Consider the following 26438-nt stretch of genomic DNA (forward strand, 5'->3'; position numbering starts at 1 on the left):
GAAGTGCAGTGGTGCAATCAAAACTCACTGCAGTCTCAAACTCCTGGGCTCAGGCCATCCTCCCACCTTGGCCTCTTGAGTAGCTAGGACAACAGGTGTGCTCCACCATGCCCAGCTAATTAAAAAAAAATTTCAGGCCGGGCGCAGTGGCTCATGCCTGTAATCCCAGCATCTTGGGAGGCTCAGGCGGGTGGATCACCTGAGGTCAGGAGTTCAAGGCTGACCAACACGGTGAAACCCTGTCTCTACTAAAAATACAAAAAATTAGCCAGGCGTGGTGGCACACACCTGTAATTCCAGCTACTTGGGAAGCTGAGGCAGGAGAATTGCTTGAACCCAGGAGGTGGAAGTTGCAGTGAGCCGAGATCGTGACACTGCACTCCAGCCTGGGCAACAGAGTGAGACTCTGTCTCAAAAAAAAAAAAAAAAAAAAAAATTATAAAAAAATTTCTAGAGAAGCGGGATCTTGCTATGTTGCCCAGGCTGGACTCAACTCCTGGACTCAAGGGATCCTCTCATCTTGGTCTCCTGAAGTGCTAGGATTACAGGCATGAGCCACAGTGCCTATAGATCAAGGTTGAGGCTTAGAAGTGAAGGGAGCCCAGAGGAACCTGGCTAGAGTTTGGTCAAGGAGAGTCTTTGTCACCATACTACAGAAAGTTAAGCAGCTGTTAAACAGAATGAGCACGGTCTGGGCATGGTGGCTCACGCCTGTAAGTCCAGCACTTTGGGAGGCCGAGGCGAGTGGATCACTTGAGGCCAGAAGTTCGAGACCAGTGTGAGCAACATGGTGAAACCCTGTCTCTACTAAAAATACAAAAATTAGCTGAGCATGGTGGCGCCTGCCTGTAGTCCCAGCTACTTGGGAGGCTGAGGCAGGAGAATCGCTTGAACCGGGGAGGCAGAAGTTGCAGTGAGCCGAGATTGCGCCACTGCACTCCATCCTGGGGGACAGAGTGAGACTCCGTCTCAATAAATAAATAAACAAATAAAAGCAGTGTGTTAGGGTGCGAGAACTCGGGTCGGGGACGCGGGTAAGCCGCACGGTAATCGCCCTGTCCTGCCACCAGCTGGAGAACAGGGGCTCCTCAGAGCCTCAGGCCCAGAGAACTGGCCCCACGACCGGGAAGCGAATACTCCTCGGCACGGTCTCCCAATGCAAAATGGGCACCTGGACCCAATCATTTCTGAACTTCTAGTTTTTTCTCCCTATGGCTATGAAAAGGGTCATTTTTTTTCATAGGACTTTAACAGAAGGCTTAAGAAAAGCACGCAGGCCTGGCCGGGTAGCTCACGCCAGTAATCCCAGTGCTTTGGGACGCCAAGGCAGGCGGGTCGCTTGAGAGTAGAGTTTCGAGACCTGGGCAAGATGGTGAGACTCCGCCTTTATGAAATATTTTAAGAAAATCACGTACACCTGTGGTCCCCGCTACAAGGGAGGCTGAGGCGGAAGGATCTCTTGAGCCCAAGAGGTTGAGGCTACAGTGAGCCGTGATCGAGCCACTGGACTCCATCCCCGGCAACACAACGAGACCATGCCTTAGGAAAAAAAAAAAAAAAACAACAAGAAAATAAAAAAGAAACCACCTAAAGGCGCCCTCCGCGCGCCCGCCCCTCCGCCATCTTTGCTTCCGCCCCGCCCTGCGCCGCCACTTCCTTCCCAGCCAGAAGTTTCGCGCCAAATTGTTCCGCACACAAAATGGAGCCCGGAAGGAGGCGAGGTCATGCACTTTGCAGCCAATCATCTTCGGCAGACAGTCCGGGCGGCGGGGGCTGGAGGGCTCAGAACGGTCCAATCGCTGGCCGCGAGGCTCCGGCGAACCAATGGGAGCGCAGCGGCTGCGGCTTCCGAACACCGCCTCTTGTTTTTCCCGCGAAACTCGGCGGCAGAGCGTGGAGGTTCTTGTCTCCCCTAGTTTGTGAAGTGCGGAAAATCAGAGGTGAGGCTAGTGGGAGTGGGACTGGGACTGGGGGCCAGCAGGCATCTGGATTTCCGGGTGTAGTTGGAGTGGGACAGGAGTTTCTCGGGAACTGGGGTTGGAGTCCGGGAGCGCGGCCTGGGGTCCCCCCGCTTCGGACTCAGGGCAGGGACCCAGGCGTCGGAGGAGAGGAGGTGCCAGGCGCTGCCCCCAGCCTGTTCTGGCCGTTTGTTCCCACCCCAGGCGCAGTCATGTCGGGATTCGACGATCCTGGCATTTTCTACAGCGACAGCTTCGGGGGCGACGCCCAGGCCGACGAGGGGCAGGCCCGCAAATCGCAGCTGCAGAGGCGCTTCAAGGAGTTCCTGCGGCAGTACCGAGTGGGCACCGACCGCACGGGCTTCACCTTCAAATACAGGTGCGGCTCCTGCGGGGCCGGGGGCTCGAGTTCCAATGTGGCCGCTCACACGCCTCTACCAGCCTGCTAGAGTCCTGGACAGTCAGGGCACAGATGGGCCCAGACGGGGGAAAGGGCCGGTCCTGGGTCACAGGGCTCATCCCGGCAGCCTCACGCCTTGGTATAAGGCTTTGTGTATTTTGTTTTATTTTATTTTATTATTTACTTATTTATTTATTATTTTGAGACGGAGTCTCGCTCTGTCGCCAGGCTGGAGTGCAGTGGCACGATCTCGGCTCACTGCAACCTCCGCTTCCCGGGTTCAAGCGATTCTTGTGCCTCAGCCTCCCGAGTAGGTGGGACTACCCCCGCCACCACCACGCCTGGATAATTTTTTGTAATTTTAGTAGAGATGGGGTTTCGCCATGTTCGCCAGGCTGGTCTCGAACTCCTGACCTCAAGTGATCCACCCGCCTCGGTCTCCCAAAGTGCTGGGATTACAGGCGTGAGCCACCGTGCCCGGCCTGCTTTGTGTATTTTATCTATACCTGGAGTTAACTTCTGGGTGAGTCACCTGTTGAGTGGGCCACCAGCAACCAGCTAGCGCCACTTGGACCGTTTAGTTCTTTATCCAGATCTTATTCCTGTTCATCTGCTTCCTATCATCCTTCCATGTCATGTCTGAGACCTTACAAACTCAAGTTCCCTGTAGGTGTAAAAGGTGAAGATGGTGGTTAGGATTCACTTCACTTTGCTCATTCATTTATTTATACCAGTCTTGCACCTTCATTGATTGAGCACCTGCTGCCTGCCAGATCCTGTTCTGGGTGCTGGGCTGCAGCACTGAAGCTGGACCTGGCTCCTGCTTCTAGTTGATTATACGACCTGTGACATCATGAGAATCCTCATAGGCCCGGCCTCTATCCCTGAGATGTTAAAATGCAGAGAACATGAGGTTGCAGGTTCAGCACTGGCCCATTATTAGCTGAGTGACTTCCAGGTGTCGGTGTCTCTGGGCCTCACCAGGCCAGAAATGGGTAAAGCCATTCCTGCTTTCACTTATTCATGCAGCAGCTGATACTGCCCACCTGTGTGCCAGGCACTGCGCTACAAAGATGAAAAGACGTGCTTCTTGTCCTAGAGAAGCTCCTAAGTCAGAGGAGTGAGTCGTGAAGACCAACAGATAACTTCCACGGTGGTCATTTCCTCCACAGAGGAAGGTGAAAGGACTTAAGGAAGTTTTCCGGGGGACTGAAGTTTGAGGGGACCTTTGAGCTGAGGTCAGAGTTGCAGGTATAGAAAGCTTTCTGTCTAGGTAGGAGCAATTGCTTGTGTAGAGGTGTGGGGTGTCCTCACAGCAAGTGGCTTTCAGTACCAGTCTGGCCATTTTACTGGCTCCAGGACATAAGGGAGACGGGGCTCAGGCCTGTGATACTGCGAGGCTGGGGAACAGCCTGTGCGTTGGTCAGTGGTCCCCAAATATGTTCTTGCAACAGTAGTCACATGGGATGCTCTGCTAAGCATCTGGGCTGGACGCAGTGGCTCATGCTTGTAATTCTGACGCTTTGGGAGGCCGATGCCAATGGATCATTTGAGCCCAGGAGTTCAAGACCTGGCTGGGCAACATAGTGAAACCCAGTCTCTATTTAAAAAAAAACAGTCTTACTAGAGGTTGATAAGGCAGATGTGTTTTCTGCTGCCTTGGTGCCTCCAGTTTTTTTGTTGTTTTGTTTTTTTTTTTTTTTTTTTTTTGAGATGGAGTCTTGCTCTGTCACCCAGGTTTGAGTACAGTGGCGTGATCTTGGCTCACTGCAACTGCTGCCTGCCGGGTTCAAGTGATTCTCCTGCCTCAGTCCCCCAAGTAGCTAGGATTAACAGGCATCCGCCACCACACCTGGCTAGTTTTTTTTTTGTATTTTTAGTAGAGATGGGGTTTCTCCATGTTGGTGAGGCTGGTACCTTTTTGGTTTTTTTTTTTTTTGAGACAGAGTCTCACTCTGTCGCCCAGGCTGGAGTGCCCTGGCGAGATCTCTGGTCACTGCAGCCTCCACCTCTGGGGTTCAGGCATTCTCATGCCTCAGTAGCTGGGACTACAGGCGTTTGCTACCATGCCCGGCTAGTCTTTGTATTTTTAGTAGAGACTGGGTGTTGCCATGTTGCCCAGGCTGGTGTTGAACTCCTGGCCTCAAGTAATCCACCCTCCTCAGCTTCCTAAAGTGTTGGGATTACAGGCATGGGCCACCTCACTGGGCCCCAAGTTTGAGCTGTGTGCATTGTTCTTCTCCAAGAGAAGTTAAAGGCTCCGTGGAGTCCTTCCGTGACAGAACTGGTTTGTTGTTTTGTGCACGCTGGCCTGAGTGTTGAAACACCCTTTGACTGTCTTGTGGACCCCTTCCATGGAGCTTTCTTTAGGGCATGCCTGTGCCAGCAGTGAGTAGCCTCTGCAGGGTTAAATAATGGAATGATCTGGAATTAGATGTGTGTTTGGGAAGAGGAATGGTGAGGTCATGGTGGCTGTGGTGTGGGCAGATTCAGGGGTGCAGGCACACCTCAGCCAGTGTTGGTTTCCTCCTCTTTGCACCCTTCCTGCCCCACCCTGCTACGTGCCCACTCCAGGGATGAACTCAAGCGGCATTACAACCTGGGGGAGTACTGGATTGAGGTGGAGATGGAGGATCTGGCCAGCTTTGATGAGGACCTGGCCGACTACTTGTACAAGCAGCCAGCCGAGCACCTGCAGCTGGTGAGTGGGACCCCATCCCTGAGCTTCCCAGGGCTGCTCTGCCCCAGTTACTAATAGCCTGTGCCCTTCCCTTTCTCCAGCTGGAGGAAGCTGCCAAGGAGGTAGCTGATGAGGTGACCCGGCCCCGGCCTTCTGGGGAGGAGGTGCTCCAGGACATCCAGGTCATGCTCAAGTCGGACGCCAGCCCTTCCAGCATTCGTAGCCTGAAGGTGGGTCGGAGGGCAGTGGCTGCTGCATGGTGCAGAGGGCTTTGGATGCAGCCAGACCTGAGTGCTAGCTCTGTGACCTTGAGTGAGGCACTTGACCTTTCTGAACCTGTCTCCCCCTGGAGACAAAAGGAACTTTTCTTGTTTTTTTTGCTTTTTGTTATGAAAAATTACACACCCAAAAGCAGTGAGTAATATAATGAATCCCATAAAGCTTCACCCAGATTTAATAATTAACATTTTGTGTTGTTTCCTATTTTGTCCTTTTTCTTTTTTGCTAAAGAATTTTAAAGTAAATTCATGCACAGTGGCGCATGCCTCTAATCTTAGCACTTTGGGAGGCCGAGGGAGGAAGATTGCTTGATACCAGGAGTTTGAGATCCTGGCTGTCCAAAAAAAAACAAAAACAAAAAACAAAAAACAAAGCTAGGTATGGTGGCATATGCCTATAGTCCAGGCTACTTGGAAGGCTGAAATGGGAGGATCAAGGGGCCTAGGAATTTGAGGTTACAGTGAGCTCTGATGGTGCCTCTCAGCACTTTAGCCTGGGTGACAGAGCAAGACCCTGTCTCTAAACATAAAAAATAAATTACAGACATGACACTTTATCCCGAAAAAAAAAAAGTTTTCTTACGTACTCTCAGTACTCTCATTAGCACCTCAACTGAAACATCAAAGATCTCTTACTATCATTGAATATACAGTCTAGATTCAGATTGACCAAATTACCTCACATGCCTCTTACAGCTCGTGTGTCTCAGCCAGGACCAGGCATTGTACTGGATTGTTGTTTAAATCTCTTTTAATCCAGGACAGCTTCCTTTACTCTGGGTGTAAGTTCTTTCACAGATACATTATTGATTTGCTGAAGAAGCAGGAGCCATTATCCTGTAGAATGTGCTGCCTTTTAGATTTATCTGAAGGCCTCCTTGGGGTGGTTACAACATACCCCTTCCCCCCTGTGATTTTTGGAAGCTGGAAGTTAGATGCAAAGGCATGACTGTGTTTCGATTTCACATACCGGGCAAGAATGCTTATGGGTGATATTGGATCCCTCATTGCATCCCTCCATCCACTATGCTGAGACTGACCAGGTGCTAGGTTGAGGTGGTGATGGTCACTTTATTGTAATGATGCAGGCATGGAGTCTTGAATTCCGCCTCCCCAGCCTCGCTTCTGCTTCCCACAGCCTCTTCCTGGTTTCTTTGAGAGCCCCAGCAAAACTTCTGCTCATGTCTGGTTCTCTCGTTCAGCCCGAGGAGGGCGTTGAGAAACGGAGACAAGGTGGAGAGAGATTGTCCCAGTCCTGTACACTAGTGGCTCAGGAGCTTTGTGAAGGGCAAGGGGTGGCCATAGGAAGGAGCAGATTGGCTGAGATTTTATGTTTTACTTTTTATTATAGATAATTCAAACATTAGAATATAAAGAGAACAGTATAACGAATCCTCTTGTACTCATCACCCAGCTTAATAATTAGCAACTAGAGGCCAATTTTTTTTTTTTTTTTTTTTTTTTGAGATGGAGTTTTTGCTCTTGTTGCCCAGGCTGGAGTGCAGTGGCACGATCTCAGCTCACTGCAACTTCCGCCTCATGGGTTCAAGCGCTTCTCCTGCCTCAGCCCCCCAAGTGGTTGGAATTACAGGCACACACCACCACACCCGGCTAATTTTTAGTAGAGATGGGGTTTCACCATGTTGGCCAGGCTGGTCTCGAACTCCTGACCTCAGGTGATCCATAGAGGCCAAATCTTGTTTCATCTGTGGCCCTGGAGTTCTTTTGAAACAAGTCCCATACATCATATAATTTGATCTGGAACTATTTCGCCATGTATCTCTAAAAGATGAATCTCTTTTTTTTGAGACGGAGTTTGACTCTGTCGCCCAGGATGGAGTGCAGTGGCATGATCTCAGCTCACTGTAACCCCTGCTTCCCTGGTTCAAGCAATTCTCTGGCCTCAGCCTCCCGAGTAGCTGGGATTACAGGCATATGCCATCACACCTGGCTAATTTTTGTATTTTTAGTAGAGACGGGGATTCACCATGTTGGCCAGGCTGGTCTCGAACTCCTGATCTCAAGTGATCTGTCCGCCTCGGCCTTCCAAAGTGTCGGTATTACAGGCATGATCCACTGCGCTCAGCCTTTGAAGAATCATTTTTTAAGGCATAGCTACAATAACATCACACTTAAAAATTAACATTACGGCCGGGCGCGGTGGCTCGTGCCTGTAATCCCAGCATTTTGGGAGGCCAAGGCCAGTGAATTGCCTGAGGTCAAGAGTTCGAGACCAGCCTGGCCAACATAGTGAAACCCCGTCTCTACTAAAAATCCAAAAAGTTAGCTAGACGTGGTGGCAGTTACCTGTAATCCCAGCTACTTGGGAGGCTGAGGCAGGAGAATCGCTTGAACCCGGGAGGCGGAGGTTGCAGTAAGCCGAGATCCTGCCATTGCACTCCAGCCTTGGCGACACAGCAAGACTCCGTCTCAAAAAAAAAAAAAAAAAAAAAAATATTACTGCCTTATTGTCCAGTGTGGGAATAGTCATTAAGATGGGGAAACTGAGGCTCAAAGAGAAGTGACTCAGACAGAAGGCCACACAGCAGGTTTTGACAGAACTTGAACTAGAATGTGGGCCCCTGCCTCCCAGGTTTGTTTTGTGTTGTACTCTACAGGTCCAGGGATGTCGCCATCAGAGCTGGGGTTCAGGTCTCTCTCCTGGCACCTGCCACTTTGTAGTGAAATGTGCTTTGTGTATCTCTTGCCCTGCCACCGCCCCCCCAATTGTGCTGCGAGGTCTTTAAAAGCAGGAGCTGTGCCTGAGGCTCCTCTGGACCCCGGGGTCCAGATAGCCTGGCACTGGGTGGATGCTCTGGAGGCATTTTTTGAGCCGAACAGAAGAGCTGTGGCCCTCCCTGCAGCTCCGTGCCCACCTCCTCCAGGCTCCTGCCCAGGATATTTACTGGCATATCTCAGATGCCTCCTGGCTCCCCTTAAACAACAAACTTCCCAATGGCTCTATTACAGTCGGACATGATGTCACACCTGGTGAAGATCCCTGGCATCATCATCGCGGCCTCTGCGGTCCGTGCCAAGGCCACCCGCATCTCTATCCAGTGCCGCAGCTGCCGCAACACCCTCACCAACATTGCCATGCGCCCTGGCCTCGAGGGCTATGCCCTGCCCAGGAAGTGCAACACGTGAGTCTGTGGCCCAAAGGGACTGTGGGAGGTGGGTGACCTGAGTGAAGATCAGAAAGGATGAGAACAAGTAGCAAGCACTGCCTGCAGCTGCTTCTAGAGATACACTGGGATGGGCTGGGCAGGGGTGTGCCCTTAGGATTGGCACAGATCTGATGCCCTGTGGCTCTGAGACACTGTGAACAGTGTCCCTCTACATTGGTGACTTCTATCTCACCAGGATACCCAGACAGCGTTGTAGGGAACCCAGGGTTGGGAGGGAAAAGCAGTCCAGGGTAATGAGTCTACTTGGAATCTTCTGAAGCAAACTATGGTTTGCTCACTAGGCCGGATCTAGCCTGCTGACCCTATGGCCCAGGAACACGTTCATTCATTTAAGTATTGCCCACAGCTGGTTTCGCACTACAAAGGCAGAGTATGTGGCCTCTTGGCTGGCAGAACCTGGAATGCACATCCTCCGGCCCTTTCTAGAAAATGATTGCTGCCCCCAGTCTGAAGGAACCCCACCCTCTTCACTGGCTGCTCTTTCTTGGCTCCTTCGCTGGTGCCTCCTCAGCTTCCCATCCACCTGTGGCACAGCTGCCTCATTCCATGCTGTTGACATCTCTCACTTGGAGAGGCGCGCTACCTCCTCCCTGATCCCCCGCGTGCACCCTCCGCCCCCTCAGTCTGTTTTCCACCCAGCGGCCAGGTGTCCCTTGACACTCAGGTGGTCCAGTCGTTTACTTCTTAGTCAAGTCCTGCACAGCCCACCATGATCTGCTCCTGGCTCCCCCAGGCCTCGCTGCCCCTCCTCTCTCCAGGCCCGGCCTCACTGCCTCCTTCCTGTTCCTGGAATACACTGACTACCCCCAGTCTTACTGCCTTTGACCTTGCTGTTTCCTCTACTGGGAGTGCTGTTCCTCAAGCTACCATAGTCTGTGTCCTTACTTCTTCAGGCTTCTCTTCACATGTCCCCTCACCAGGGGCATCTTGCCCAACCCTTCATCTTCAGTTTGGTGTGCACGTACCTCGTCTCTCCCACACCTGCCTACTTTTTTACTTTTCTTCACAGCATGTAGCTGTCACTCTTTTATGTGGTTGTTTGCTTGTATGTCTTTTCAGCTTCCCTTGATAGGAACTTAGGCTCCACAAGAGCAGGGACCTTTTTGTTCAGTGCTGTGCCCCCTGCACCTGGAATAGTGTCAGACACATAGTAGGTTTTGCTATGATGTTTACTTCTTTATGTTGCTATAATATCTATTGAATAATGACATAATTACCTAGGGATACGTAGAGGCTTAGACCCTCAGAATGGTCTAGAACTGCCTAGAATCCCACCGGAAAAGATCTTGGGATTTGAGTGGGGCTTTAGTAAGAGAATTGATGAACTAGCTCTTCACTCATGAGGACACCATGACCCTGCAAGAAGACCGAGTGTGACCTGTCTGCCTCCTCTCAGCAAGTTAATGGAAGAACCCAGCCTCAAGCAGTTCCCTTGACTCTTAATCCAGTGCTAGGTCCGTCAGCGTTGCCTTCCTTTCTTACCTCCAGGCAGCGTTGCCTGCCTGGCTTATCTCCAGCTTATTCTGGAGACCCCATAAATTGCCGCTGGCAACGTCTCCTTGCTGGCTCCTGGGATGAATGAGCCCCACCTTTGGATTCTCCAGGTAGCTTTGGTGACTCTTTTCCCTTACCTTGTACAGAGATCAGGCTGGGCGCCCCAAATGCCCATTGGACCCGTACTTCATCATGCCCGACAAATGCAAATGCGTGGACTTCCAGACCCTGAAGCTGCAGGAGCTGCCTGATGCAGTCCCCCACGGGGAGATGCCCAGACACATGCAGCTCTACTGCGACAGGTGAGGCAGACGGGCTGGGAGGTGGGCATCTACGATGGTGGGTGTCCCAGCTGTGGCCCTAACCTGAGTGTTGGGAGTGGGTCATCTGGAGCAGGGTGAGGAGGGTGGAGAAGGTGGCCAGTTGCAGAGCACCTGCTCTGTGCCTAATGCTTCCATAAGTTCCTCTCATCTTGTCTTTCCATAATCTGCAGGGGCATGTCAGCCCCATTTTGCAGATGAGGAAATGTAACTTGGAGAGATTAAATGACTTCCTGTGTGGAGGAGAGCCGGGCTTTCAGCCTATGTCCATTGCTTTCCAAAGTCTGTGTTCTTCTTAGGATAAGAGGCCCAGGACGCACAGCTAGATAACCAATAGCTGGCAAAGCCTCTTCCCAGCCTGACACCCCACCTCCTACCCCAGGCTTTCTTTTTTTTGAGACAGAGTCTGGCTCTGTAGCCCAGGCTAGAGTGCAGTGGCGTGATCTCGGCTCACTGCAAGCTCCACCTCCCGGGTTAATGCCATTCTCCGGCCTCAGCCTCCCGAGTAGCTGGGGCTACAGGCGCCCTCCACCATGCCCAGCTAATTTTTTGTATTTTTTAGTAGAGATGAGGTTTCACCTTGTTAGCCAGGATGGTCTTGATCTTCTGACCTCATGATCCGCCCGCCTTGGCCTCCCAGAGTGCGGGGATTACAGGCGTGAGCTACTGCGCCCAGCATACCCCAGGCTTTCTGTTAAGATCCTGCTGAACAGCCATGGTGGCTCATGCCTGTAATCCCAGCACTTGGAGCGGCTGAGACAGGAGGATTGCTTGAGGCCAGGAGTTCAAGACCAGCCTGGGCAACATACTGAGACCCTGTATCTAAAAAAAAAAAAATTTATTAGCTGGGTGTTGGGGCAGATACCTATAATCCCAGCTACTTGGGAGGCTGAGGTGGGAGAATCACTTGAGCCCAGAAGGTTGAGGTTGCAGTGAGCTGTGATCACACCACTCCACTCTAGCCTGGGTGACAGAGCGAGACCCTGTCTCAAAAAGGAAAACAGAAAAGATTCTACTGAGGGGGAGAGGGTACTGAGCTTGGGCCCCTCATAGTAACCTGGGTGGAAGGTTTTGAGATCTTTGATTAGGGTTCTAACCTCGGCTTGCATATCCTGAAATTGCATGCAGATGTTCTGAGGAGAGCGGATCTGTAGCTTCTGTTAACTTCATTAGTGGCAACAGAGTATGTAGGGGTCAGGCTCTTGCTCCCTGGGCAAGTTATGTGACTTTGTCAAGCTTCAGTTTCCTCATCAGTAAAATGGGGATAAGGACAGTCCTTAATCTCTCAGAGGGCTGCTTGAAAATGCATGTCGTGTTTAGCACAATTCCTTCATGCAGATTACGTAATCAGGATGTATGATTTTCCAAGCAGTTCATGAATCCTGAAAACTTACGAAGTGGGTATGGGAAGAGGGGAGTTGGAGGCTCATGGAGTGACGGTGATGGTCTTTTCTGGAGCTGTGATGCCTGATGGTATAAAGCACTTCTATGTCTGCTGCCTCACCTGACTCCACAACATGAGAGGCAGGCCACTTCATCATCCCCCTAGGCTCAGAGGTGCAATGACTTCGTTGAGGTCACACAGCGACTAAGTGTCCCTCCACACCACACTGGCTCTGACTGGGGGACTTGGAGACTTCCCTGTTTCAACATCTCATTTTTAAAACAGGAAATGAAAACCCAGAGGCAAAATGAGCTCACAGAGCCATGAAGAGGCAAAAAGGGCGAGTGGCCCCTCAAGGAGGCTGGGGGGCATGAAGAGGAAGTCTTGCCCTGAGAGGCTAAAGGGCGCCACACAGCGAGCTGACAGCAGACACGTGGAGATGGGGCTTTTGGAGGGCTCTGTGGGCTGGCACTAAGCTTCCTAAACCAGCGTACAAATGAGTTAGCGAGTTCAGCGAGAGTCAGGCCACCACCTGCCTTTCTGTTTGGCTGTCACTGTGGGCAACACCATCCTCCAAGCAGCTGAGCATGGGCTGAGTGACGTGGGGAGAGAGGCCATTCTCTGGGCTCTGTGGGGCTGGAGCCAGCTCAGCATGTGGTGCCTGTGGCAAAAATGCTGCGGTGGACCCTGCGTGTCCTGGGGATGGGTGGGATCAGAGACTTGCTGTCCAAGTCAGAATCTCAGCTTTTCTCGTTTCTCCTACCCTCCTCTCAGGTACCTGTGTGACAAGGTCGTCCCTGGGAACAGGGTTACCATCATGGGCATCTACTCCATCAAGAAGTTTGGCCTGACCACCAGCAGGGGCCGTGACAGGGTGGGCGTGGGCATCCGAAGCTCCTACATCCGTGTCCTGGGCATCCAGGTGGACACAGATGGCTCTGGTGAGTTGGCTTTGGGGTCCTGGCTTAGCCCTGCTAAAAGGCTGTGTTTGCACACTTCTGGTAACAGGCAGCTCGTTACTTCATGAGGTAGCCCAGGATGTCCTTGTGTTGCTCATATCATTAGAACGTTCATTTTTATATTAAGTGATCCCCGGAACTTCCACATGTTGGTCCTAGCTGTGGCTCCTGGGCTGAGGGTGTTTGCCTAAGTGCAAGATTAAGGCAGAAGGACTGAGGTCAAGTCACTGGGGAATTACTGAAAGCCAAGTCTTCACTTCTGTGACAGGAAATACAAGAGAAGTGAAATTCAGGGTTCCAGGCAGGCAGCCGCCTAGTGTCTAGTTGGAGAAATAAGAAAACTGAGACCGCTGGGGACATGTGGGTACAGTGGCGGCTGTTGTGGGTCATGCAGTTCCAAGGAGGTAAAGGAGGTCCGAGAAGGAGGAGGTGGGGGCTGGGCCTTGGGGAAGGTTTTCTGGGAGGAGGTTAATCTGAGCTGGGCTTTGAAGAGTGGTGGATGTGGAAGAACTTCCAGGCGGGAGGGGATGGCAGGAGCAGGTGAAGACCCCGGCCTGGGCAAGGTACTGAGTGGCTGGAGGGCCGAGTGGGAGTCTAGGGGATGAGGGGCCAGGTGGTGTAAGAGGCCTTGAGTGCCGAGATGGGGAGCTCCTGCTTACACCTGAGGGAAGCAGGGGCCACTGAGGGTTTTCAGGTTTGTTTCAGCCCTCTGGCTGCAGTGAATTGATTCAGAGGGGTGGCTTCCCCAGGGCTCAGTCCATGGCCCACCCCACATTTACACAAACTACCTAGATTATTACAACTTTAAAACCACTGACGGGCAAGTAGCTCTTACATTTCCATTTCTAGCCTGGGCTTCTCCCCACGTTCCAGACTTTAATAACCAACTGCTGATTTGACATGTTCACTTACATATCTGAAAGGCATCTCGAACTTTACATGGCTGAAGCTAAGCTCCCCTTTCCCCACCCTCAGACTGGCTCCTCTCAGTCTTCGCACCTTCACCCTTTCAGTTGCTCAGACAAAAACCCCCAAGTCACCCTTGGTGCTCTTTTCTCTCATCCCCCACATCTAATCACTCAGGAACTCTGGCCAGCTCCACCTTTAAAACGTTTCCAGGATCTGACCACTTCTTATCCTCCCCACCTGCTCTGAGCCCTTGTCAGCCCTCCCTGGATCACCGTTGATCCTCCTCAGTGTTCATCTCCACCTTGCCCTACCTTCTCTGTTCTGCAGCAGCCAGTGAGCGATGCTGTCATGACCAAGACACTATATCACTCCTCGGCTGAAAGGGGAGACCTTCCAGTGGTTTCCAAGGTCCTATGCCATCTGGCCGTCTGTTTCCTCAGAACCCTCCTCCCCACTTCCCCTCACCCTTTGGACCCTGGAACACACCAGGCCTATTCCTGAGGGCTTGAGAGCTGGGATCTCTATTTACTCAGATAGGTTGTGCTGTCCTGGCCCTAAGGGCTCTGCCCTCTGGGAGGTCCCTGAGCTGGTGCCAGGATGGGCAGTGGGCTGGAAGAGCTCCCTCGTACTCACTCATGCGCCTGCTTTGCCTACCAAGGCCGCAGCTTTGTTGGGGCCGTGAGCCCCCAGGAGGAGGAGGAGTTCCGTCGCCTGGCTGCCCTCCCCAATGTCTATGAGGTCATCTCCAAGAGCATTGCCCCCTCCATCTTTGGGGGCACGGACATGAAGAAGGCCATTGCCTGCCTGCTCTTTGGGGGCTCCCGAAAGAGGTAGGGGCTTGAGTTCCCTTGGGTTTGGGGAGGCGGCTGATGATGGGGCTCACAGTAGGATAATTACTGGATAATCAGGACTGGGCACTCTTTTTTGTATTTCCTGGGCCCCTCAGTCTGCCAGGCACCTTTGCCAGCCCCCAAGCTTGCCATCAGCTGGCTAGTGGCTGATCTGCGCACCTGTCTCAGCGATGCCCTGACCCTGGCAAGGTGGGGGACTGGGGGCCTGGCAAGTGCAGTGGGAGAGCACTGAGCTTGGGGTCATGTAGGTACCAGGACTTAAATCTCAGCACTGAGCTTGAGGTCAGTAGCAGGGATATTATTAGCAGCTGCCATTTACTGTGTTCTTCCTATGCACAGCCATTCTTTGTTTTGTTTTGTTTTGTTTTTTTGAGACAGTCTCACTCTGTTGCCCAGGCTGGAGTGCAGTGGTGTGATCTCGGCTCACTGCAAGCTCCGCCTCTTGGGTTCACACCATTCTCCTGCCTCAGCCTCCCGAGTAGCTGGGACTACAGGCGCCCGCCACCACGCCCAGCTAATTTTTTTTGTATTTTTAGTAGAGACAGGGTTTCACCGTGTTAGCCAGGATGGTCTCGATCTCCTGACCTCGTGATCCGCCCGCCTTGGCCTCCCAAAGTGCTGGGATTACAGGCATGAACCACTGCACCCGGCTGCACAGGCATTCTTCTAAGTGCTTTATGTGTCTGAAGCCTAGTCATTCCTCACAGTAACCTGTTGAGAACGCAGCTGTTGTGCCCATTTTATAGATGAGGGAATTGAGGCATAGAGAGTTAAAGGGACTTGCTCCCCAGCACATGCAGGGGAGCCAGGAGCCTGCGGTCATGGTGCTTGTTCTGCCGCACCGTGCACAGCCCACAGGCAGCTCTCTGTCCTTGTCTTTCAAGCTGGGAGGAACGTTGCTCAGATGCTGGGTGTACCCGAGCACAGCCATAAGAGCCATTTCCTTTAACCCTCCTCTTCTGGGAGGCAAGCTCTGTCCTCATTGCTAGGCAAGACCTACCATGGTTTGGGAACTACAGAGCTGGGTAGGAACATGGGTCTCAGGCCACAGCCACTACCTTCCTGCCAACTCTGAGGCCCATGATAGTTGGGGGAGTCAACTGCCAGCCCACCAATCTGGTGACTGGATGTCACATGCGATGCCCTCATGGATTCTCACCTTGTCCATCTACCCTTCATCCCCCAGGCTCCCTGATGGACTTACTCGCCGAGGAGACATCAACCTGCTGATGCTAGGGGACCCTGGGACAGCCAAGTCCCAGCTTCTGAAGTTTGTGGAGAAATGTTCTCCCATTGGGGTGAGTGGCCTGGGATACCTTCGCCACCTTGGCTTGCAGGGAGGAAGGCTGCAGGGCAGGGCCTCTGGGTCCCCAGGACACCTGTGGTGCGCTGGCTCACCCGGAGTCTCTTCCTCCTTTCTCTTGGCTGCGGTCAGGATGGCCGAGGAGATGGGAGGAAGAAGGGAGCCAACAGGTGTATGTAGGTTTGGGGCAGGGGGCGAGTACACTGTACTGAGAGTCAGGATGGGGTTTGGGTCTCACCCTGGCCAGAAATTGGCTGTGGGCTTTGAGTAAGTCACCCAATCTCCCTGAGCATCAGTTTATCCATTTGCTAAATAATGATATTGTTATCATTAATAGCTAAAATCTGGCTGGGCACGGTGGTTCATCCCTGTAATACCAGCACTTTGGGAGGCCGAGGTGGGCGGATTGCTTGAGCTCAGGAGTTTGAGACCAGCCTGGACAACATGGTGAAACCCTGTCTTTACCAAAAATACAAAATAACTAGCCAGGCGTGATATGCACCTGTGGTCCCAGCTGCTTGGGAGGCTGAGGTGGGAGGATCACTTAAGCCCAGAACGGGGAGGTTGCAGTGAGCCAAGATCGTGCCACTGCACTCCAGCCTGGGTGACAGAGTGAGACCATGTTTCAAATAATAATAATAATAAATAATAATAATAATAATAATAATGGCTAAAATGAAGGGCCAGACACTGCTTGAAGTACTTTGCATATATTTACTTAGTCTTCACCTCAACTGTGTGGTAGGTACTATTACCCCTGTGTTAGGGGTGAGAAAACTCAGGTACAGAATGGGTAAGTGTCTTGGCCCAGGTCTCACTGCTGGGAAGCATTAGAGCAGGATGTGATTGAACCCAAGTGTAGCTGGGTCCTCTGCTGCGTTGTTGAATGGGTCTGCGGGGATCAGAGCCAGAGAAGGTCTGACTGTCATGATCCGAGTGGCGGGGTTGCATAGGGCGAGATGGTGGTCTTTGGATAGATAGGAAGTGTGCCAAATTTGCCACACTGGCACTGTCCAGTAGGAATACGTGCACTGCACATGCGACCCGTGTATGTCTTCTTAGATTGTCTAACAGCCACATTAAAAAGTAGCTGGGTGCGGTCGTGTGCATACCTGTAGTCCCAGCTACTTGGGAGGCTGAGGTGGGAGGATCACTTGAGCCCAGGAGTTTGAGACCACCTTGGGCAACATAGCAAGACCCCGTTTCAATTTAAAAGGAAGAAGGGGAAAGAAAAAAGGAAAAACAGGTGAAGTTACTCTGTGTAACTCGCTATATCTAAAGTCTCATTTCAACATGTTGTTTGATATGTAGATTATTGAGATACTTTACATTCTTAGGAGCTCTGAGTCTTTGAAATCGTGCGTATTTTGCACGATTAAGGACATCTCAGTTAGGACTTTCTCAATTTCAGGGGCTCTATGGCAGTATGTGGCGTGTAGGTCTATATAGGACGACAAGGGACTCACGATGGGGGCAGGCTTTCCCTGGGAGTCAGGAGTCCTCATCCTAGCCCTGAGGCTAACTCCTCTTCTCTGGGCCTCAGTTTGCTCATCTGTGAGTTTGGCCCCACAAGACTGTGTCACAGGGCTGTGGTGAGGCTTAGGTGAGCCATGGATGTGATGCCCTCAGCGGGGAGAACATCTGGGCACACCGAGGCCCAGGGCAGCATCCCCTTCCAGAGGGAGACGCACTGAGTTGGAGCCTTGAGTCCTATTCTGTACCCTGCAGCCAGCTTTGATGTGTGACCTTGGGCAAATCACAACCTCAGTGGGTCTTTTTGACTTATGGGGGTCAAAGCATGGAGTTGTTATTGGGCCCTGACACCACCCCACTGCCCCAGGTATACACGTCTGGGAAAGGCAGCAGCGCAGCTGGACTGACAGCCTCGGTGATGAGGGACCCTTCGTCCCGGAATTTCATCATGGAGGGCGGAGCCATGGTCCTGGCCGATGGTGGGGTCGTCTGTATTGACGAGTTTGACAAGGTGAGTCTGATGAGGTGGGTAGTAGCCAAAAGGTGGGTGGCACCAGGGTATGTGACTTCCTGTGCTCAGCCAGCAGAAATCACCTCTGACTTGGGAGACATGTTTTCAATCCCTGGGCCGGTCACTCTAGTAACTGTGGGAAGCTGCTTAACCTCTTCAAGCCTCAGTTCCCATATCTGAAGAGTGGGGAGGAGAAAGGCAAGCCCACACAGTTGTTCCCATGATTAGAGGTGACCTGGTTGCTGCCATTGGCCTTGCGTGGAGCTGGTATTCAGGAGTGAGGGCTGCCGTTAGTTTTCCTGTTTCTACTGCTCCCTGCTCCCTCACTTCAGTACGTCTGATGATATTTCTCTCTTCCCCACTTAGATGCGAGAAGATGACCGTGTGGCAATCCACGAAGCCATGGAGCAGCAGACCATCTCTATCGCCAAGGTGAGTGGCCCTCCATGGAGAGCCCAGCCTGGCCCAACCGTCCTCAGGCTGCCCTGACTGGGACCAAATTCTCTTTGCCCAGGCCTAGAAGTGTGTGTGTGTGTGTGTGTGTGTGTGTGTGTGTGTGTGTGTGTGTGTGTGTGTGTGTGCGCGCCTGTATATAAGAAGGCATCTTTGCCATCTCCTCCCCCTTTTCGTCGTCTGTCGCCTGTTAGGCTGGGATCACCACCACCCTGAACTCCCGCTGCTCCGTCCTGGCTGCTGCCAACTCAGTGTTCGGCCGCTGGGATGAGACGAAGGGGGAGGACAACATTGACTTCATGCCCACCATCTTGTCGCGCTTCGACATGATCTTCATCGTCAAGGATGAGCACAATGAGGAGAGGGATGTGGTACGTCCAGGGGCAGGGCTGGTGGCCATGGGACCTGCCTCCAGGCAGGCTTGTGATTGTGTGGGAAGGAGAATGGAGAACAAGGGCCTTGGCTGGCGAAGTCCTGACTGTCAGGCTGTGACATTGGGGAGCACGTGAGAGGGCGGTTGTTGTGGACTGCAGAGGATTGAAGCAGGGTCTGGAGTCCTGTGGCCTGCTCTGCCTCTGCCGTGAGTGATAAGCTGTGTGATTTGGGCTAAATCGGTTTCTCCCTGGGCCTCAGTCCCTTGTATATGAAACAGAGGAGTTGACATTGGGTTATGAGTAATAGAACCTCAGTTCTGGTTAGTAAATTTTTCAAAGAAAAAAACATAGCGGTTTATAGAATTGATAAGTCCGGCGGCTTAAGGCCCAGGTAGATCTGGATTCTCAAACAACTGTCTCTGCCTTTCTGTTCTGCTTCCCTTGGTGGAATCTTTGTACTTGGGCAGCTGTTCCTCTTGTGGTGGCAAAGACAAAATAAGATTTTGTCCTGTTAGCTTGTAGCTTAACAGCCCCCAGGAAAGAGGAGGCCCCGTCTTTTCCAGTACTTCTATCAAAAGTCCCAGGATAGACTCCTATTGGCTTGGGTAGATCCAATGTCCATGCCCAAGTTGGGGTGGACAAGATACATGCCCCAAGTCGGGGTGGACAAGCTGAACCCACCCCTTTATGGACCAGGGCAGAGGAGCAAGGAGCATTAAGTTCTGTCTAAAGGAGAATCCAGATGCTCCCATCAGAATGAGGGCCTGGTGCTGAGCAAACAGGCTGAGCACGCCTGAGATCTCAGCACCCTTTCCGGCTCCTTGATGCCAGGGCCCCATCAGCTCTTTCTGGCTGTTCCACCTCAGTGCTGGGACTCAGGCTTGGGACGGCCTGTGGGATGACCCAGTATCCCCTCTGCTCTCCAGATGCTGGCCAAGCATGTCATCACTCTGCACGTGAGCGCACTGACACAGACACAGGCTGTGGAGGGCGAGATTGACCTGGCCAAGCTGAAGAAGTTTATTGCCTACTGCCGAGCGTGAGTCCTGGACGCAGGCCCACGGGGGTGAGGTTGCCCAGCTTCCCTGGGTGGGAGAGAACCCAGTCCCCTGGTCCTGCTCCTCCTCATGAAGAACAGCCCAGATGTTGCTGTTCTGAGGTTCTCAGCTCTACTGAATCTGCTCTGCTCCCTTCTAACCTTGCGTAGCTCACTGGCTCTTGGCTTCAGTGTTCCCACCTCCACACCAAGGAGGTGGGATTTAGATGGTCTTGAAGACCTCGAGTCTGACATGCAGGAGGCAGTGAAGTGCAGACATGGTAGACATGGGCTCTGGGTCATACCTGCCTTCACTCTATGACTTTGGGCAAGTTGGTTGGCCTCTCTGAGCCTTGATTTCCCCAGGCCTGTCGATGTTTGCTAGGATTTTTGTAAGGATTGCACAAGAAGATGAGTAAGTGCTTGGCATAGCCCTGCCCTGGGTAGATACTCAGTGAGTGGCAGCTGCAATTTGATTGTTCTCACAGATTTTCAATAATAATTATATACATAGTACTGGCTGGTTGCAGTGGCTCACGCTGTAATCCCAGCACTTTGGGAGGCGGAGGCAGGTGGATCACTTGAGGTCAGGAGTGCGAGACCAGCCTGGCCAACATGGCAAAACCCCATGTCTACTAAAAATACAAAAATTAGCCGGGTGTGGTGGTGCACACCTATAGTCCCAGCTACTCAGAAGGCTGAGGCAGGAGAATTGTTTGAACCCAGGAGGCAGAGATTGCAGTGAGCTGAGATCATGCCATTGCACTTCAGCCTGGGCAACAGAGTGAGACTCTGTCTCAAAAAAAAAAATATATATATATATATGTGTACACACACACACACACGCTCTCTCTCACTCTTACTCACACACTACTTTGTGCCAGGCATTCTGAATTACTATTCGGTACTTTCTATATGAATAAATTATAACCCTCCCCCAAAACCGACCAGGTAAGGTGTGCTATTATTCCCTTCCCTTTATGGATGGGGAAGCTGAGGCAAAGGAAGTTAAGTAAGTTGTCCAAGGTCACATGCCAGAGGTAGTGGAGTCAGGATGTGAACCCAGCTGCTTGCCTCCAGAGGCTGTGCTCTTAACCACAGTGCTTCGATTCTTGTCATACAGCGCTTTGGTGATCTTTTGAAGGAGCTAAAACCCAGGGGTTGAGGGCTCTTTGAATGCACTACCAGTGGGGGGCTGGTGGGTCCCTGATTCAGCACCTCTGCCAGGGTGAGTGGGTAGTCCCTGGGTCTTCATCCAAGTCTGAGCTCTGTGTGGCCCAGTCTTGAGAGGTTTGGGCCCACAGCTGTGAGTCAGGGAGCCCTGGATTCTAATCTTCCCTCTGCACTAAGTCCCCAGGTAGCCTTGGGGAGTTCCATCCCTCCCTCTGGGTCTCGGTCTCCACACCCTTAGGATGGTTGAGCTAAGGCTTTCCCTACATCAGTGATTGTCAGTTGGCCTGGGGGCTAGAGGGGAGGGGATGGGATAGGGTAGATGCTGATCAGACTTCCCCACACCTACCCTCCCAGGAGAGTCTGAGGTGCTCCCAGCCCCTGGACTGCAGTCACCGCCAAGCCTCCTGTGGGTGTCATCAGCTTGTCGTGTCTTCAGATGTGTTGGGTGGAGGAGTTTGAGACTGCTGCAAAGCCCACCACCCAGTGGGCCTCCATGCCACTGTGATTGTGCCATTGTTCATTACATGTATGGGGGACCTTATGGCAAGACACCACACAGCGTCTAACAGTGGGGAAGAGGCGGTTTTCACCCTGCAGACGTGCCTGGCTTTTCTTCACCTGTTTTCTAAGAGAGGCACCCATATTTCTCCCCAGTGTTGATGTTTGTGGCAGCTGCCCACAGCCAGATTTCACTTCAATCTTTTCCGATTGTTGTCCCCCAGCCCATATGAGTGGGCAGCTGTGGTGTGGTGGGAAAGTGCATGTCTGTAAGCTGGCAGGGGGCTGGGGGAAAGGGTAGGTGCCCTAAGAGTCCCTCCTGGCCTCACACCAGCCTCTCCCCACTGTCCTGCAGGAAGTGTGGCCCCCGGCTGTCAGCAGAGGCTGCAGAGAAACTGAAGAACCGCTACATCATCATGCGGAGCGGGGCCCGTCAGCACGAGAGGGACAGTGACCGCCGCTCCAGCATCCCCATCACTGTGCGGTGAGCAGGCGGGCAGGGCTGGGCCATGGCAGATGGGGCTTGCTTTACACAGCAGGGTGTGCCTGGCAACCAGGGGCAGTGGTCCAGGCTTTTCACTTGGCACAGGCCCATAGTAGCTCTGGGCAGGAAGAGTCCCTTTGGAGCATAAGCTATGGCCTCCTTGATCTCGTTGATGATCCATGTTTCTTGATTTAAGGCCGGGCAAACCTGGACCCCTCTTGTCTGGATTTGGCCTGGCTTCTCCCATTGTAGGAAGCCCGAAGGGAGGGAAGGACCCAGGCCTGGGAGTCAAGAGTCTTGGGTCCCAGCCTCTAGCCCACTGTGTGACTGTAGGGAAATTACATTCCTTCTCTGGCCCTCAGTGTTCCTTAGCTCCTAACTCTGTTCATTCTTGTGACTTTGTAGACAATACAGTGGGTAAGAGTTGGGATTTACCTGGTTTGAATCCTGTCTCCAGCACTGACTGGTTGGAAATGGATTTGGCTATAAGTAATGGTAAATCCAAATAAAGTAGCTTAAAGAAATAGGAAGTTGATTTCTCTTTTCTGTAGCACTGTCTGGAGGAAGATGGTATGGGGACTGGTGTGAGGACTCCTCAAGCTCTCCCTTACTCTTAGTCCGAGATGGCCGCTAGAACTTCAGCCGTCACCTCCAGGCAGCAGGACAGGAAGGAAAGAGAGCTTCCCTTTTAAAGGACACTCATGAATTCCCACACAATGCTTGGACTTACAACTTACTGCCATAGATTGGTCAGACAAATACAACCTGGTACAAAAGATGTCTGGGATGTGTTTTAGTGGATCGCTGTGTGCCAGACTAAAAACTGGGGTTCCAAGCTAGGTGCAGTAGCCTACATTGTGATCCTAGCACTTTGGGAGGCTGAGGCAGGAGGATTACTTGAGGCTAGGAGTTTGAGACCAGCCTGGGCAACATAGCAAGACTCCTATTTCTACAAAAAATAAAAAATTAGCCAGGCATTGTGGTGCATGCCTGTAGACCCAGCTCCTCAGGTGGCTGAGGTGGAAGGACCACTGGAGCCCAGGAGTTCGAGGCTGCAGTGAGCTATGATCATGCCACTACACTCCAGCCTGGTCCACAGAGCGAGACTGTCTCAAAAAAAAAAAAAAAAAAAATTGCAGTGCTATGACTAAGATCAAAAGGGAGATGGATTATGGGGACACCTAGCAGTCTGCACCACAGTCTTACCACTTTGGGCAAGCACCTCCCTGGTAACGGGGTGGCTGGGGAGGAAGGGAATAGCGGACCGAGGCTACCCTGAGCACGCTGTTGCCCCCACAGGCAGCTGGAGGCCATCGTGCGCATCGCGGAAGCCCTCAGCAAGATGAAGCTGCAGCCCTTCGCCACAGAGGCAGATGTGGAGGAGGCCCTGCGGCTCTTCCAAGTGTCCACGTTGGATGCTGCCTTGTCCGGTACCCTGTCAGGTGAGCAGATGCAGGGGACATTGTCTCAGTTGATCTGGGTTCCCTGGCTCGGAGCTCTGTGGGCAGGGCTCTGGCCTGCTGGGGGCTTGCAGTGTGTGTCTTGCTTCTCTGAGTTTGCTGAGCTCTGAGTTTCTTTTTGCAATAAGACCCCTCTCCTCCTTTCTCCCCACCGCTGTTTCCTCCAAGATGGGAAGAAGCATCTTCTCTCCAGACCCTTGAACACAATCCTCTTGACCCAGGTCATTGATAATTACCCTTCTCACTGGCTAGGAACAACAGTTGACACTCTGCTTCCTAGAGCTCGTCAGCATTTTCAGTGCTTCCAGAGTTATTTCTTGCATTTTTCCTTACAGCTGCCCCCTGGAAGCCAGGTGAGCAGTCAGTCCTGCCCATGTTAGAAATGAGACAGCTGACACTCGAAGGGGCCTTTCCCTGGTGCCCAAGATCACAGTCGCTTGGCTGGAATGCAAGTCTCCTGGCCCCTAGGCCGGCGTTTTCCACACCATAAGCCATACTGTCTGGTTTCGGTCAGCCTTTCAACAGACTGTCCCAGGCACCGATCATGAGCCAGGCTACCTACGCTGGGGAAAATCTGTTCCTTCAGCCAGCAGATACTTCATTAGTGTTACTGTTTGCCAGTCACTGTTCTAGGTGCTGGGAGTATAAGAGCAATCAATCACAAGGTCCCCGCCCTCCTGGGTTCTCATTCTCGTTCTAGCTGGGGAGAGATAGACAGTAGAGAAACAAATGCAGGTAGTGTAGGTAGTGAAAAAGGCAGTGAGGGAGATGATGGCAGGGCCAGGTGTGTTGGAAAAGGAGGACGTGCTCTTTCCCATGGAGTGAGTGGGCATGGCCTCTGCAAGGAGGTGATGCCAAGCAGGGAGCTGCATGGAGTGGACAGTGTGGCTCCTTGGGGGAAGAGCTGCTCAGGTGGAGGCAGCGCTAAGTGTCAGTTTCCCCAGGAGGGAGCAGGTTTGGTGCATTTGAATGGGGAGGCACTTGGGTGAAGAATGGGGTGGGTGGGGCCTGTTCCTCCTGTCCCCCTTGGTGAAGGCTCAGCCTCTACCCTGGAGACACTTCCTGTCACATGAGACATTGCAGGTGGAGGCCTCTGGGATGCTGCAGGCACAGAGGGCAGGGGTGATATGGAGTGGTGATAATTCGAGTTGGGTCTTGTGGGCTATGTAGGAGTTTGCCTCACAGACTCCCCTCTCAACGACTTCTTGACCATGAGCCCACCATCTCCTTAGCTGAAACACCAAGGCCTCTGTGGCAGTAATTGGAAGTCACGAGCCTCCTGGTTGCCGAGGGCTCCTCAGGGCACCTCGTAGATGTGTCCAGGGCAGGCTGGCTTCCCTCCTGGGTCACTGATGGGCCCCTTCCAACTCTCTCTCTAATCTATCTGCTCCAGCAACAAAAGGAGTCCTGCTGTGGCCTCCAAGGGCCCGCAGGACTTGGTCCCTAGTGACACTCTGGCCATGTCTCTGCTGCGCTGGGCCCTGGGCTGCTTTTTGAATGAGACAGGTGTGTTCCTGCCTCTGTGACTTTGTGCTTGGCCTGGAGTGTCCCCACATGTGCCATATCCTGTCTCCTCAATCAGGCCTGCACCACCCTGGCACACTCGGTGCCCTTTTCTGACTTACTCTTCGGGGCCTGGCTCAGGCTATTCTTCCTTGGGCTAGAGGCTGTCTCTGTCCAAGAACTCCCATTGTCCCAGCTCCCCGGCTGCCTCACTTCTCAATGCCCACAGGGGTGGAGGGCTTCACCAGCCAGGAGGACCAGGAGATGCTGAGCCGCATCGAGAAGCAGCTCAAGCGCCGCTTTGCCATTGGCTCCCAGGTGTCTGAGCACAGCATCATCAAGGACTTCACCAAGCAGGTGAGCCTGCCTTGGAGTGGGGGTGTGAGCCGGCACGGGGTGCAGGGCTTCTGCTGGTTCCCACCCACTCAGCACCGGCGTCTTACTCAGCAGACAGGCCCTGAACGGGGGTAGGATGGACAACTGTCCCTTTCTCAGACCTTTTCTAGCCATCATTCCTTCCCTAGGGACGTCTTCATCAGGAGCAGGAATGGGGGTATTTTTTCTATCCCACGAAGGGGAGGGGAGAGCAGAGGTGGTTGGATTCTGGTGAAACCCCACACAAGTTCCCCGCAGCCCTTCCCGTCTGTGCCTTTCCCCGTTGGCGGGCGTTTCATGGAGTGGGAAGGGGCAGAGCTATGAGAGTGAGCTTTCTAGCTCACTGAGGAGGGTACTGTTGGCCCCATAGAGAGAAGATGGGATTTTCCAGATGCTCTGGAAAACCTGTCACCTTTAAAAATCTCAGGATTAATCCCAGTTTCTGGTCTCTGCTCCTTGTACATCATCTCATTTTGATTCAGGGCAGTTTAATGGGTGGTATCGTGCCTATTCTATAGGTGCACAGACTGAGGCTTAGAGAAAGGTTTAGAGCTTCAGTTCTAGAGTCAGATGGGACTTAAGTCCCAGCTCTACCGCTTAATTGCTGTGACCTTGAGCAAGTGGCTTAGCTTCTGTGTGCCTCAGTGTCTGGTACACAGTGGGCCCTCAGGAAGTGTGGGCCCTTTAGGTCAAAGGAGCCTGAGTACAAAGTTCCCCGTGAGCCTGCGGATGTCTGGGCTCTGTCGGGGTCCCCTCGGGCAGCACGTGCCGTTAGCCAGCCATGTGCTCCCACAGAAATACCCGGAGCACGCCATCCGCAAGGTGCTGCAGCTCATGCTGCGGCGCGGCGAGATCCAGCATCGCATGCAGCGCAAGGTTCTCTACCGCCTCAAGTGAGTCGCGCCGCCTCACTGGACTCATGGACTCGCCCACGCCTCACCCCTCCTGCCGCTGCCTGCCATTGACAATGTTGCTGGGACCTCTGCCTCCCCACTGCAGCCCTCGAACTTCCCAGGCACCCTCCTTTCTGCCCCAGAGGAAGGAGCTGTAGTGTCCTGCTGCCTCTGGGCGCCCGCCTCTAGCGCAGTTCTGGGAAGTGTGCTTTTGGCATCCGTTAATAATAAAGCTACGGTGTGTTCAGGTATCTGTGGGTTTGTGCACTTGGTGACCTGGCACCTCCATCGTGCCCTCATGGCAGGGTAAGTGTGAGGGAACAGGGTCTGGAGGCAGACAGGCCAGGGTTTCTGACTTGGATCTGCCACTTCAGACTTCTGGGTAAGTCACGTGACTCGAGTGCTCTGGTTGCTTCGTCTGTTTAACGGGGCTCATAAAGCCACTCCCTTGATGCTGGGAATCCAGTGAGACCAGGGCGTG

At 52.7% G+C, this 26438-nt stretch overlaps 1 protein-coding gene across 2 annotated transcripts; it reads left to right on the forward strand.

The window, feature by feature from the left end:
• The first annotated feature begins 1075 nt into the window (after nucleotides 1-1075).
• Nucleotides 1076-26208, forward strand: MCM5 (minichromosome maintenance complex component 5). 2 transcript variants are annotated; one of them, XM_019018516.3, is made up of 17 exons: nucleotides 1076-1940; nucleotides 2163-2337; nucleotides 4933-5059; nucleotides 5140-5268; nucleotides 8287-8459; nucleotides 10145-10300; nucleotides 12477-12643; nucleotides 14229-14400; nucleotides 15608-15719; nucleotides 17565-17708; nucleotides 18075-18140; nucleotides 18356-18532; nucleotides 19462-19574; nucleotides 21598-21726; nucleotides 23026-23168; nucleotides 24919-25046; nucleotides 25860-26208. In XM_019018516.3, the coding sequence occupies exons 1-17, from the start codon at nucleotides 1700-1702 to the stop codon at nucleotides 25959-25961; spliced, it is 2454 nt and encodes an 817-aa protein (XP_018874061.2). In that variant the 5' UTR covers nucleotides 1076-1699; the 3' UTR covers nucleotides 25962-26208. The 2 variants fall into 2 exon arrangements, with proteins under 2 accessions (XP_018874061.2, XP_063560800.1); XM_063704730.1 differs by having other exon boundaries at nucleotides 1469-1940; nucleotides 24919-26208.
• Nucleotides 26209-26438: the final 230 nt, after the last annotated feature.

Source organism: Gorilla gorilla, chromosome 23, assembly GCF_029281585.2.
Source record: "Gorilla gorilla gorilla isolate KB3781 chromosome 23, NHGRI_mGorGor1-v2.1_pri, whole genome shotgun sequence".
Lineage (NCBI taxonomy): Eukaryota > Metazoa > Chordata > Mammalia > Primates > Hominidae > Gorilla > Gorilla gorilla.